This window comes from Panicum virgatum, chromosome 3K (genome assembly GCF_016808335.1).
Source record: "Panicum virgatum strain AP13 chromosome 3K, P.virgatum_v5, whole genome shotgun sequence".
Taxonomy (NCBI): Eukaryota; Viridiplantae; Streptophyta; class Magnoliopsida; order Poales; family Poaceae; genus Panicum; species Panicum virgatum.
In genome coordinates, this window is record NC_053138.1 from 406,672 (window position 1) to 420,215 (window position 13,544).

The following is a 13,544-nucleotide window of genomic DNA, read 5'->3' on the forward strand; positions in this document are numbered from 1 at the left end:
CCTGCACTCCTCGTCTCCTCCCGCCCCTATCCACACCGCCGCCGCCACTTCCCCGCCGACCCCAAGCCTAACGCGCTGCCCCTCTCGTCTCCTCCCTGCGCACCAGCCCGGCTGCCCCCCTCGTCCCCCTGCCGCGCCGCAGCCGCAATGTCACCGCGGCCTACGGCGGCGACGACGACATCGACAACGAGCAGGACTACGACCGCCTCCTCGCCCCCGTCAAGCCGCCGCCGCCAACTTCGACTTCGCTGCACGGGGAGGAGGGGGACATCGCCATGGCCGCCGCCGACAGCTTCGTCTCCACGCAGGACTCCGCCTCCGACACCGTCGACGAGGACGAGTTCCACAAGATCAGCCTGCTCCACTGCAACTTCCTTATCCGGAAGGTGCCCGACCCCGACGACGACGTCTTCGACTTCAGAGAGGTAATAAGGATCTTCTGTGCGTTCTGTGACAATTGCCTGCAGCATTTCATCAATTTTCCCCTGATGCATGCATTTCATCGAATTTCCAACACGTGCCTGGCGATGCTATCCAAATTTACATGATCATACTAGAAACGAGTCTCTTGAGTCAATTAATTACCCGGAGCTCATTTTTCTGAACATGGCATTTTCCGTGCAACAGATGTATGTCACGCCGCCAGACACTGATATCTACTCCATTCCGAGGGTTCTTGCCCCGATGCAGCAGAAGGTGCCCACTCAATGTTTCAGTCATTTGGTATTTCTGCTCAATCTGAACTGGCCTCACGTGTAACTAAATGTTGGTTTCCTTGTTGCATCTAGTACGTGAGGTGCACGAAGAAGGATTTCGGCCGTTACAACGTGACTGAGCCACCAGTTGAGCATTTGCGTGACCCCCTCTACAAGACTGAGAGGGAAATCATGAAGGTATGCTGACTATTTCATCTGCTCTCTTTAGTATTTTTGCTCCCTGCCACCCCTATTGTGCTTCTTTCTGCTAAAAGGCAAGGTGAACTTGGTAAATGTGCTTTGCAAGTTACTACCTATATTTAGCGCTTATGTTTAAGCTGCTACCCATATTTAGCAATTAGCACCTTCTGAAGCATTCTGCAGTGTTTTTTTTTAATCTTTAGCTTGTTTGTTATCCTAGTGGTCCAAATATTGAATATCCTAAAAATAAAATTGTTGTGGGCTTTTGGGGTACCCACAGCCGGGTGGCGGAATGCACCCGCCTATTCCCCGAGGGGGAGTACTCGGGGAAGTGCTAAGCTATTAGGCCGATCTAGCTTGGGGGCAAGAGCGCAAGAGCACACGGATTTAGAGTGGTTCGGGCCGTCGGAGCGTAATACCCTACATCCACTGTGTGGTGAATTGCTCTTAGTATGAATGAGCCTATCCTCTGCCCAGCTGGGGCTTGAGTTCTTTCCTAACGAGCGTCTCCCTTTTATAGAGCAAGGGGACGCATACACAGTCGTTAGACCCCGACAGGCGGGTCTAACGTGGACGTATAGTATACTGCACAGGAAGCTTCAATGGAGCTACAACGGGTGAGGATCTCTTCTCGGATATGCTTCATCGCCCTGTAGACTCTCTGACCAAGGGGAGTCCTTATTTGTCCCATCGGCGAGGCGTCCGTTGGGGCAATGTAGCTTGCGGCGTAGACTGACATACGCGGCGTGGACGGTGCCAGCGACTATACTATGCGCCTTGATAACACGCGACCAACAGTGCAACCTGGCAAAAGCCGCCTCGGGCTCTGCTGTGGCAAGGCGCACTTCCGTCTACCGCATTGAATGCGGTAGGTAGGCGAGTCTTCCAGTGGAAGCCAAGTGGTACCGCGCGCGTGCCCGGACCTGTGGACACGTGGCGGCTTTAGACCCAGGCGGGGTGTCAGTTCCACCCGCTGAGGGGTCCGGATAGTATATGGGGGTCCGGGACCCGGCGGGGGTCCGGGGCCCCCAGCGGTTTCGGCGGAGGGCTACCTCCTTCCCGGACACGTGGCGTCACCGGACCCTCCCCGAGCGGGGAGCGGGTCCGGGGCCATTTGCCGGGAGAGTAGGGCTCCAGACCACAGGGGTCCGGCTGCTCGGCCGTCAGGGCGTAGCTAAGGATAACTACGAAACCCTTGCCTAGACACAGCAAGAGGGGGTACCCCAGTCCTGGGGTACCGACAAAAATAGGAATAGATGAACAGTAAAGTGCATGGGTTTCTGTTTTTTACTTCTACAAAAGGCAGTCGTGGTCTTTTATGTGTTATAATTAGCAAGATTGGTAGAAAGTATAGATGGGTGACCTCTCACAACAGAAAATTTTCAATCAGAGTGCTATGAGGGACTAACATGCTGTTGCAGCAGAGAAACAAGATGTATTACAGTCTAAGATTAGAGGATAGCAGCATATGGTTGGGTGGCCCAGCTTTGAACCATACTGAGAACGCACTTCTCCCAGAATATCCTTGTTTCTGAAGAGCCTGAATCTTTTTCATTCCAGTCTTCCAGGTTGTCCAGATCAGTTGAATTAGAGATGTCTGCCTACGATCCTGTATTATCCTGCTTTGCTTACCCTTAATCAGTGAGCTTCTATTTTGGTCAGCTTTAACTTCTAACTTGATTCCACCCTGGAAGTGAAGTGTGGCTGTTGTTAATACATAGCACGTATTAAAGGTTTATTCGTATTGTTTATGTACAACATAGTTTGACACTGGTACATTGCTTCTCCATGTTATGATACAGTAAGAATTTGTGCTTGTGGCCTTGTGATTTTCATATTCAGAATATATGTCTCATGTTGTTTCGTATTGCAGGTTTTCCTAACCAAACACTACAGAAACAGGCGCGCTGATGGCCCAGACTTTTTCCTTGATTTTGAGGAGATATATTGACTCGAAAACAAGGTCAATCACAAGAGCGAAAGTTGTGGTAAGATATTCTGCGTCTAGTTCTATATATACGATTCAAACAATACTTCTTTTGACATATTTGGGTTTCACGAGGTGTGTTCTGAAGAATTTTGGAGTTTCTCTCCCTCTGTTTAATGATGTTTGAGATACTTGCACATGACACCAAGTATCAAAAATAAACAAATAAATAAAGGAAGTATATACTTAGGTGAGGTCACTGATATCCATCCATGTTTAACAGGTTAGCGTTCCTGAAGGAAAGAAAAGAGATAGGCGAAACGACCTGCTACTGATACGTGATGGAGGGGAGTCTTTTAGAATAATCGATAAGGTAGTCTGCTTGCTTCTGATATCTATCATTCTGTTTCGTTGAAGCGGGCTCCAATAGTAATTTTGGGTGGCTAATGATATCATCACTGTATGTCTGTATCAGACTAAACGGGACGATGCCACCACTATCATCCAAAGAGAAGAGTGGGCAAAGTCGAGACAAGATGTGGAGAAGCATTTCAGGAAGCTCAGAGATTTCGACTACTCAAATTGGTTCTAAAGAAACAGCTGTTGGATTTGTTGCAGAGAAGAATGGAACTCAGCGATTTTGCTGACTCTCCTGCTGAATGAATAGAGCAGGCTACTGGTGTGATCGAGTGAGAGATGCCATCTTGGAGTAGATAGGTTGTTGTAACATTAGTTGTAGCAAGTAGAATGTGTGCCATATAGGGATCGCTGTATGTAGGCACAAAGATTGAGATCCTGGTGAATGCACTACATGTTGAGTAGCCAAGCGAATGAATATGTAGCAGTTTAGGCTTTTCTTCTGCAGATTTGCACTCCTTTGATAGACCTCAGTTGATCAGGAGTGTGTTTTCAGATCTTCCAATCTTGCTGGAAAACAAAAGGAAATTCTGTGGCTCTTGCCCTTATTGTTTTTTTTCTGTTGCAGCAGAGGAGAAAACATGTTAAAACGTGAAAGAAATTCTGCTTATAGAAAAAAAAACAAGTAAAAAGTAGACGCGTGGGGTGTTGCGAGAATCGAACTCTTCGCGACCTCTCGCACCCGAAGCGAGAATCATACCACTAGACCAAACACCCTGTTTGTTTTGTTGTGGATAATTCTGGATATTAAACCCTATAACCCAAATATGTTTGGAAATTTCTCATACCGCGCAAAATCCTTGCACTATAATAATAATAACTATAACTAATATCTAAAACACGACAAAAAATATAAGAGAAAAATTGAGTCATAATCTTTTAGGGTTACAATGCGATACGAAACAAGGGGGAGTGATGATACTGATATATGGAAGAGGGAGACAGCCATGCTGATACTGATACACAGTAGAAGGAGAGCAGGGCAGGGCAGAGCAGTAGGGAGGTCGGAGAAGTGGAGAGATGCCCGTGAGAGGCAGGGATCGGAGTTTGGAGGCACCTACAGCTCACGCCCCCCACGAGAGCTTGTTGTATGCTTACCATGTATAGCCAACAAAGCACACAAGAACACAATGCAAGCGATCGAATATTAATAATCAATCTTTCTTTTCTTTTCTCCATCCTGCACGCATGCACGCTCTTGGAACTTATCAATCACGACACAAGTAGTGCATATATACGCGCTTGTTTGCGTCACCACGCAATGCAAGCATCTAAAAAAAAGTCTATCTATCTCTACGTGTCTCTCTTCCATCTTATTATTAAACCTTCCCCTCCCCAATGATGATCAGCTACCTAGCTAGTTACTCTCTCCATTTTATACATTTTATTTATTTGTAGCATGCATATATGTATCCCTGTAATTGTTTTTCTCTTCTTATTATTATGTCCATTTTTCTTGATGGCTTACTAGCTACTACTTGATAGCAATACATATATATATTTAGCAAGATATATAATGTATCTAGCTGTTTGATGTCAATTCCTTGATTACCTTTTTGGGTGCCTGAAAGCTACTCCTCCGCCATATTCAAAGCTCCATATATATATATATATATATATATATATATATATATATATATATATATATATATATATATATATCCATGGTTTAGTGTCTCGGATGATTGTGATTGAAACCGTGTTGATGCAACCTTTGGTCCACACAAAAAGAAAGAAAACGACTGCTGTAAAACATTGTACAAATATATTGCTAGGCTGCTAGCTACTTCCCTTAATTTGACCCATCTAATTGAAAATAGCATCGTTGCATCAATTGCTACTAACAAAAAAGAAGGGGAAACAAAAAAATGATCCAGAGGTTCAACAGCTGCAGGTAAATTTTCTTCCGATGCATACTAACAATCAGCAAGCAAGTCAGTAATATATAAGTTTCAGTATGTAATTCAGTAGTAGAGGCTCAGACCCTTTACTAGTTGCGAAAATACAACAAATTAGGCACTACAACTTAAACCCGGCCGATTGATGAGCACACCAAAATAGTACTTAGTAATAACTAAATTGTACAAATCATATCGAACCTTTGTCTTAGGATACTCCAGCACCCACTGTGCATGTCATGTGCGTGCACCCCAATGATGGATCAGTACAAAGTACAGTACCGTCTACTGATTTTCGAGAAAGGGAAAAATAAGGGAGATCATATTTGTCTGCTACTCAGTCGTCCGTGTATATATATAACTATCCTGAGGAGCTCCTTCCTGACTTCCTCATTATAGACCTGTATTACTTTGGGGAGGTTATTAATAGAGAGAGAGCGAGGGGAGTGTGTCATGTCAGGAAAGAAGAAGAAACTGCAGCTTCTCCGCTCCGTTACCAAGTCGGATGCGGTAATTTCTACTGAACACTGTATTTCTGGTTTATATATATGCGCAGAAGTGGAGAAAGATGTAGGGAAAAAAAATCCAGTTTCAGTTTGCTGAAAACTCATGTTTCTCTGTGAGCAATGCAGGCAAACAAGACGTCCATCCTGGTAGACGCGTCGAAATACATCAAGGAGCTCAAGGACAAGGTTGAAGAAGCAACCGCTGCTTCAGCACCTGACAGTAGCAGCTCCGGTTCTGGCAGCGCCGTGGCAGCAACAGTACGCAAATAAGTTAATTATGTTGTTGCTTGTCGTACGTTGCAGAGGCAATTGCATACAATTTGTAATCATCTCGCGGTTGATCCATGCACATTATGTACATGTATTATTGTGTTTAATAAGCAGGTGAGCGTCTCATCAGTGGATCTGGATAACATCAGCAACAGTAGCAGTAGCAGGAGAGGCTTCAGGATCAACGTGTCGATGGAAAGGAGCCGACCGGGGTTGCTGGTGTCCGTGCTGGAGGCCTTGGAGGACCTCGGCATCGACGTCCTGGACGCCGACGTCTCCTTCGGCGAAGACACCGCCTTCCGCCTCGAGGCGCTCGGATCAGGTGACGGCCAGCAGCAGGCTGCAAGTGGAAGCGTGGATGCGCAAAAGGTTCGCCAAGCGGTGTTGCAGGCCATCGGCAAATGCATCAACGATGGCGATGCATGAGTAACAGAAGACTCTGAAAGAAACCTGAACATTCCCATTGGTCCTTGAAGCGCAAGCGCAAGCTTGGCCAAGGAATTCATCAAGTTAAAGCTAGTTTTCTGTCGTTCCTCAGAGCATGGTTAATTTCAAAACGAAACACTCTGTGTGTGGAAATGTTTCGATCATCAGTTATGTGGTCACCTGTGTGTTGCAAATTGCAATGGATGTTTCAGAGTTTCAGACATGTTCATGTACACGTATCAGTCACACGATCAAAAGTCAAAACTAATTAAGCAAGAGCCGCTCTACACATCCTCGATCTATGCATGATGGGGATCCGATTTACTAGTTGTCGTCGTCGACATCTTGGCCAGCAGCGCCCGGGTGATCTCCACGCACAGCGCCGCGTTCCTGACGGCGAAGCCTTCGTACTCCGGCGAGAACACCACCTGCTCGGCGTGCTCCAGCACGGTGTCCATGGCGCGCTCCCTGAGCACCGCGCTTGAGCTGAGATCGGCCACCTCCAGCGTCCGCAGCGCGTTCCGGGGCTCCACGCTCGCCGCCAGCCTCGCCTCGCAGGCCCGCCGCAGGAACGGGACGTCGTACTTGTCGGCGGCGACGAGAAGCGCGTGCAGGTGGCGCTCCGGCAGGTCCTGGTCGAGGGCGCCGGTGTAGAGGAAGGCGAGGAGGAGGGAGAGCTCGGCGTGGGAGAGCTCGGGGAGGGAGAAGGAGTCGCCGGCAGGGGCCTTGCAGTGGTCGTCGGCGGACAGCATGTGCCGGAACACCTCCGACCTGGCGGCCTGCATTGCATTCCATTTCCATTTCCACCAGATGGGAAATTATTTTGATGAATTGGGCTCAACTGGAACTCGTCTTATTATTAGTAGTAGCACAAGGATGGCTTTGTGGGCTGGAATTGGGGGCCCAGTTCCAGGTTTCACGACGATGTCGGTGTGGATTCCCTCCTTCCACGCCAGCGCGAAGCCGTGCTCAAGGAAGGCGGCTCTCTGCTTTGTCTGATCCTCCCTGTCTCTCATCTCCTTCACCTGCTCCCATGCATCTCTCATTCCCTGCATTCAATCACCACAAAATGAATTGTGCCAGGGCTGAAAACATGGATGGGGCAGAAATAGCACAAGCTGAAAAACAGAGCTGTTCTTTCAACTTTCAAGGATCGACGCTGTTCCAAACTCAACAAAAGTAAAGAATGAAAATCAAGGAGAATCTACTCTGCATGGCAGAGCAGCAGAGGCTAAACTGTTACTGAAGCAAACTTGTGAAGCATCCATTGACATCCGCGTCAATTTAGAAGAAAAACTTTGAAATGAAGCATATGTCGTCCTGCGATTGCGACACGCGGCTAACTAGTAGGAGGCAAACGATGCTATCAAACCGAACGTCAGTGAACCATCACATCTTACAACGAACAAATGGTGGAACCCAATACTAAAATTCAGATTTGCAACAATTCTAGCCTTTAATTACCTTATTAATTGAGCTTCCAAGTCAATCGAGATTCGTCTAAAGTGGAAGCGCATGTACAGTTGAGATAAGAAACATCTGAAACCATAAGGAACAAATTAAGTTAGGAGCTCTTACCTTGTTTGAGCTGTTAAGCTTCGATGGCGCGTGGGAGATGGCAGAACCATGGCCGCCATCTTCTTGCTCCTCATCCTTGTTCAGGAAGCTGATGATGGCCTTGGCACCTTCATGGCAAGGAGCACAGATAGCGTTCCTCGGAAGCCTGTACATGGTGGCCATGGGGCTGCAGATGCAGCAATCCATGATTCTGCTACCTCCACTGATTCCTCCTTAATTGCCTTCCTTTGCTTTGCTTCGTCCTCCTCCTCCTCCCTCTGGTTCTGCAACTGCAATGATGCTAACAACAAGCTGTTCTCCATTGCTTTTACGTTGGGCGAGGGTATAAGAATGAAAGGAGGAAGAGGCAGCAGGATGGTGTGCTGCTATTTCTTTTTCCAGAACTGGTATGCGGTGGTTGCTGACTGAGACAATCAGGGGAATAAAAACCCTCCTGATTTTCTTAAATGTGCAAGTCATGAATGTAGTCGGTGCATTGACACTCTTTTCGTGTCAGGTACATTGACTAAACTGACCTTTATGTTGTAAAACCTTTAAACAATCTGCTGGGCCACTTCGGGGCTAATGAATGAAATTCAGGTGGGGGATTCTCTCCCCTCCCGGTGACCTTCAAAAAAAAAAAAAACTGACCTTGGCCGGGTTTTCTCCATTTTTTTAGCAATACTCCTCCATTTTCAAAAGGAATGATTGTTAGAATAGCAGTACAACAACCAATCATGCAAAGATGTTAGTAGTATTGCAGTTAGACACAGCACAAAGATTTCAATCCCATACCAGAAAGAAGGAAGGTATGGTGCTTAAAGCAAGAGCAGACATTGTCTTTGTGGATTTTCGTTTTATTTAGTGCAAGGTTTGGTACAATTGTCTAATGCTAGAACAGCCTGTGCTAGAACACCGTGTACCTAGAACAGCCTGTTCATTGCACTCTACCGTAGAGGTTAGTCATTGTTCTAACTATGGGGTTTACGGCATAATTAGTGCAAACGAAGATCTTAGCTGGCCCCCCAAAAGTACTCAGCACCGCTAGTAGATTACTGATACCAAAGTTCTAAAATTCATTAGTGTATTTTTAGTGGTACGGTTCCTGTGAGGTTGAAGACTCTGGCTACTCTATAGTATTACTCCAATTAAGTAATGTTTTGCCATAAATTTCTTTATGTAAACGTTTACTCGCAAAATGGAAGTTGAGTTAATGAAGACGGAAGGTCATGGCCGTCTTTTCCTCTCAAGGTATAAGTAGGTATGAGACTTAAATTCAGACAAAAGGATGATTACATGATTATAAGATGAATGGAGAGAATCATGCACCAGATGGTTGAGAGGGACTTTGTAACCTGCTAATTAAAAGAGACTTGTTTGGGGTAACTGAAAGGGAAGATGCGGACGTTTGGAGACTTGCAGGGTGGCACGCTTAGGCTATGCTGCGTTAACAAGCTAACCACTAGCCTCCCACTCACCCGACATCATGTAGGGCCCCAGCTAGCTCTTTTTAAGTCATGCTAGCATACCCACAAGAAAATATATGAATATACTAGTGTCATAGGGAAAAAAGGTATGTTTTTTAAATTAATCCCAAGTATCATTGCAGAAAAAACATGTCATCACGACTAGCTTGGCATGCCAGTTAGTGTAACAATTAGTGTCCCAGGAAAGGGATACATGTAGTATAAAGGGGGATGCCAGTCATAAAGTTATACCTGTTTGATAAAGGGCTAAAGTCCAATATATATAAAATATAATTCCAACAATTTTAGGATTTTACGTGTCAATACAATTAGCTGATTTTTTTATTGTAGTCTTGCTGGTGTGAAAAACTCTGATTGATGGATGATGTTGCAGAGTTTGCATGCAGTCCTGGATGGGATGACCCCATATGATCTACTACTGTACAAGCTTTTGTGATGATCGTGTATGTCTGCATCAGATTAATGCAATACATACAGTGTGAGTGTATTTTTCCTTTGTATATAATCCCTACGATTTGAGGATTTGTTGGGTTGGTTATTAGCACATAATAGTCGTATCATACGTTGCGTGGCAATACAATTAGCTGATTGTTCTATTTGCAGTCTTGCTGACAGGGTGTGAAAAACTAGTGTGACGGATATGGTGTTGCAGAGTTTGCATGCATGCCTGGAAGGGATGGCTCCATATTATATGACCTACTACTGTACACACTTTTTGTGCGGCTTGTGTATGTCTGCATCAGATTAATGCAATACATACATACATACAGTGTATTTTCCTTTGTGATTCGGTCACGTTGAGTCAGTACTCTGCTTCAGGAGCAATCAAAAAAAAAAAACTCTGCTTCAGGTCCATAACTGGGTCATCAGAGCAGAGCAGAGCACAACAGGCCTTAGCTCACGCGGGCTGACTCACGTGCAGTGCTTATGGACCATGGACCAATATTTTTTTTTTGAAGTAAAGCATGGCCCAATGTTGTGTGTGCGTGTATCGGGCCATATCATAGGCTTTGGGCCAGCCACCAGATGAAGAGAAGAGGAGTGTCAGAATTCAAGATGGCAACGGGTATGCAGTGGCCACCCGTACCCGTACCCGCTGTGGTTAAATTTTACCCGTTAGGTTACCCGCACCCGCACACGAGTAGAAAAATACTTCCATACTCATACCCAGCGGGTTGTACCCGACGGATAATCCACACCCGAAAACATACCCGACATTCACATGAAAATTTAAGACATTCCAAGCTTCATTCACATGGTTACAAGTCACTAATCCACCATGAATTAAAGAAAGACCACACAGGTTACACATTTCCAAATGCAATTAATAGATAAGACATCAAAAACAAAACAAATGCACATGCATTTCAACCTTGGCTTCGACTAGGCTTGAGCTTTGACTATGATGTGCGGGGCGCCGGGGATGGAAGCTCCAAATCCAGCCTAGGGCGTTGTGGTGGGGCCGTGGGGGCATGCTGCCTGCGGCGGCTGGGATAGGCGGCCGTGGGGTTGCGGGGGAACCTCGTGCTAGTGGATCTCGGCCTGCGCTCTGAGGGGCTGGGTGAGCGCTCGCTCAGTCGCTCGACCGCGCGACGGCCACGACGCGACCCCGCGATGGGAGGGGAGGGGCGCCGGAGTTTGGGATGGGAGGGGCTGAGGGTGCGCTGAAGTTGGGAGGGGAGAAGGGCGACAGGAGGAGGCGGCGACCCACGACGCGAGGCGAGGGGCGCGGGCTGAGGGGGCGTTGCGGCTTGAATCGTAGTCTCGCTGCCTCCAGGTTGAGGTGCGGCGGCGGCTAGGAAGTGGAGTGGGGTGAGGGAGGGGAATAGGGTTAGGGTTTAGAAGGGTTCACAATATATATACTAGGCTGATATAATTGGATTGGGCCAAATTTATGGGCCATATGGGCTAAAATATGTTAGAGATTTAGGCTAGTTTAGTTTATTTCTGCGGGTATTTTTTTACCCGCACGTAGACGGGTATGGGTAGTATGCATTCGTACCCGTACCCGCGTACCCGATGGGTAAGAAATTTTGCCCAATAACGTACCCACGGATAGAAAACTTATTCCATACCCGCCTTCTTATCAAGTAAAACCCGTCGGGTAATTGAGTTTCGAGTACCCATTGCCATCTTGAGTCAGAATGTCGTCATATACATCAAATGGTTCTAGCTGGTAGTACAGGGGAAGAACCGAAGAAGGCAGCAGCTTGTTGCATTGCTTCAGCTTCAAACCATGGAAAGAGAAGTGCTAACCTGCCTACATACATAACCAGCTGCCCATACATACAAGTATCTCTGCTCGATGGAGTCGTCTTGTCGTCTCCGGCTCCGGCAGCTCCGGCGAAACAGAAGAAAACCGTGGGCCAGCCAGCCGGGCATGATGTGGATGGATAATGTTAAGTAAACGAAACCATAGGCGAGGCTTCTTAGCTGGATGGATTAGGACAAATAATTAACTCGCCACGTCATGGATGCCCAATTATTGCTGCAACTAGTACTAGTTTATTCCCCCCAGTCCTTGTCTTGTTCATCGATCGGCTGCCTTGCAACAGATCGAGGAAAGGCAAGTTTACCAGCTCCAGCGCTCGTTCTCGTTGCCGTCGGCGTCGGTGGCCGGCGGCAGGTGCGCGTAGAAGTCGAGGTCCATCTTGTCGGCGTTGGCGCTGCTCTTGGTCTTGGTGTAGTAGTGCATGGCGGCGGCTCCCCCGAGCACGGCGAGGGTGAGAGCCTGAGCGTGCATCCTGGCGTGGATGAGGCGGAGGCTCGTCGCCCGCTGCGGCGCCCTCCGGCGGCTGTACGCCACCGAGGCGCCCACCGCCGCAGCCCACACGCCTCCTGCACGCATCGACCGATAGATAGATCAGTGTATGAAGGGAGAGGATCATATGCATATCGGAGAAGATTAACTGATTAATTAAGCAAGCAAAGCAAGAGGGGATGGCTGAGCGTACCGATGGTTGCGAGCTTGTGTTCCTCCACCCAGGACTGCACCGACGAGCTCATCCTCTCCATCTTTGATTCCATGGATGATCTGCTGCCTGGTGCCTGCTGCCGATGGCAAGGAGTTGTGTTTTGGATTTGGTGATGAAGGAACGAAAGGGAGTGCTGGATCTGGATGGAATTGGTGAGAGTGTGTGTTTGGTCAGATACGATACTTATAGGAAGGGAGGAGGTCACGAGTGGAGTGCTTGTGCCCACTGGTTTGTGTTGTGCTCACCTCACATAAAGCAAATCAGAAACCAGGGACAGCCTTCAGTTTCTCTGCTGCTGCTGGTTTACTTGGCTTCTCCTTGTGGGCGGCCACCCAAGGTTTGAGGCCAAAAAATAAAAATAAAAAGAGTTGCCTTGGCCAGACACAGACACAGACATCTGGGCCATGCTCCTCTGTCCCTTACTTCATGACACATCACCAACCATGTTAGCCACATGGGCCTGGCTACAGCCGTGGGTTAATGGCCCATCCAAAATATCAACGGTAAGTCAAATGCCCAATCAGACACAAAAGTAGGCCCACCACAATCTGCAAAGTGAAGCCCGGTCCGTCTACCTCCAATCTTTCTTCCCTTCAGAAGGAGAAAGCTAGAAGAGACCTTCCTGGCCATCAGTAACAAGGTAACTAGACGGCTCTCTCTCTCTCGATCGAAGCGTCCCGTTCCTCCACACAGTTGAGAAAGGGCGACTCCGAGGCGATTCTCGTACCTCCGCCGGATCCGCCGGCTTCCTCATCTCCGGTTGCCTCTTTTGGCGCCGGTAGGCTGGGGGAGTTGTGGATCCGGTGGAGGGTGTATATATTCCCCATTATTGTACTAGTTTTAGGGTTAGGGTTGGAGTCTTTCTCGAGCTTCTCCGGCGTCATCCATGTCGACGGCGAACGGGTTCTTCAGGTGGTCCGTGGGCAGGAGGTACACAGCGACGACTTCTTATGCAGGAAGTTTGGCTTCGGCGATTTTGTCTTCGTTTCCATTTTCTGCGTCGAGGCTCGAACTTTCTGTGTGCTTCTTTGCGTTGTCTGTGGATTTCTCGTCAATGACATCGCCGAATCCGTGCTGCACGACTTGGCTGTTGTTCGAAGGAGACTCGATGCTTGTACCGGTGGTGTGTTCACCGGGATTTTGTCCCTCCTAGGAGTTTATCCTTGGAGGTTAAGGTTCTACTTG

At 47.6% G+C, this 13,544-nt stretch overlaps 3 protein-coding genes, 1 non-coding gene and 1 pseudogene across 5 annotated transcripts; 2 read left to right on the plus strand and 3 right to left on the minus strand.

The window, feature by feature from the left end:
• Window positions 1-80: 80 nt before the first annotated feature.
• On the plus strand, window positions 81-3,778 carry LOC120700300 (annotated as a pseudogene).
• A 104-nt stretch (window positions 3,779-3,882) lies between these two features.
• On the minus strand, window positions 3,883-3,957 carry TRNAP-CGG. Its single transcript has one exon. It is a non-coding gene; the product is annotated as a tRNA-Pro (tRNA).
• A 1,581-nt stretch (window positions 3,958-5,538) lies between these two features.
• On the plus strand, window positions 5,539-6,563 carry LOC120696522 (transcription factor SCREAM2-like). Of its 2 annotated transcripts, none has more exons than XM_039979457.1 (3): window positions 5,539-5,648; window positions 5,771-5,902; window positions 6,029-6,563. In XM_039979457.1, exons 1-3 carry the CDS (start codon window positions 5,592-5,594, stop codon window positions 6,338-6,340), a joined length of 501 nt encoding a protein of 166 aa, XP_039835391.1. In that variant the 5' UTR covers window positions 5,539-5,591; the 3' UTR covers window positions 6,341-6,563. The 2 variants fall into 2 exon arrangements, with proteins under 2 accessions (XP_039835391.1, XP_039835390.1); XM_039979456.1 differs by having other exon boundaries at window positions 6,026-6,561.
• On the minus strand, window positions 6,464-10,057 carry LOC120696523 (BTB/POZ domain-containing protein At1g01640-like). Its single transcript, XM_039979458.1, has 2 exons — window positions 7,919-10,057; window positions 6,464-7,389 (listed from the first exon to the last, which is right to left on the minus strand). Exon 2 carries the CDS (start codon window positions 7,123-7,125, stop codon window positions 6,640-6,642), a length of 486 nt encoding a protein of 161 aa, XP_039835392.1. The 5' UTR covers window positions 7,126-7,389; window positions 7,919-10,057; the 3' UTR covers window positions 6,464-6,639.
• Window positions 10,058-11,477: 1,420 nt separating this feature from the next.
• On the minus strand, window positions 11,478-12,668 carry LOC120696524. The gene is made up of 2 exons (XM_039979459.1): window positions 12,339-12,668; window positions 11,478-12,222 (listed from the first exon to the last, which is right to left on the minus strand). The coding sequence occupies exons 1-2, from the start codon at window positions 12,409-12,411 to the stop codon at window positions 11,957-11,959; spliced, it is 339 nt and encodes a 112-aa protein (XP_039835393.1). The 5' UTR covers window positions 12,412-12,668; the 3' UTR covers window positions 11,478-11,956.
• Between the last annotated feature and the right edge of the window lie 876 nt (window positions 12,669-13,544).

Bases quoted from the DNA above. Each gene is read 5' to 3' on its own strand.
- LOC120696524 (XM_039979459.1), bottom strand. From the start codon at position 12,411: ATGGAATCAAAGATGGAGAGGATGAGCTCGTCGGTGCAGTCCTGGGTG. The intron at 12,223-12,338 runs GTACGCTCAGCC...CGATGCGTGCAG, and splicing joins ACACAAGCTCGCAACCATCG to GAGGCGTGTGGGCTGCGGCG.
- LOC120696522 (XM_039979456.1), top strand. From the start codon at position 5,592: ATGTCAGGAAAGAAGAAGAAACTGCAGCTTCTCCGCTCCGTTACCAAG. The intron at 5,649-5,770 runs GTAATTTCTACT...TGAGCAATGCAG, and splicing joins CCGTTACCAAGTCGGATGCG to GCAAACAAGACGTCCATCCT. The intron at 5,903-6,025 runs GTACGCAAATAA...GTGTTTAATAAG, and splicing joins GCAGCGCCGTGGCAGCAACA to CAGGTGAGCGTCTCATCAGT.
- LOC120696523 (XM_039979458.1), bottom strand. From the start codon at position 7,125: ATGCAGGCCGCCAGGTCGGAGGTGTTCCGGCACATGCTGTCCGCCGAC.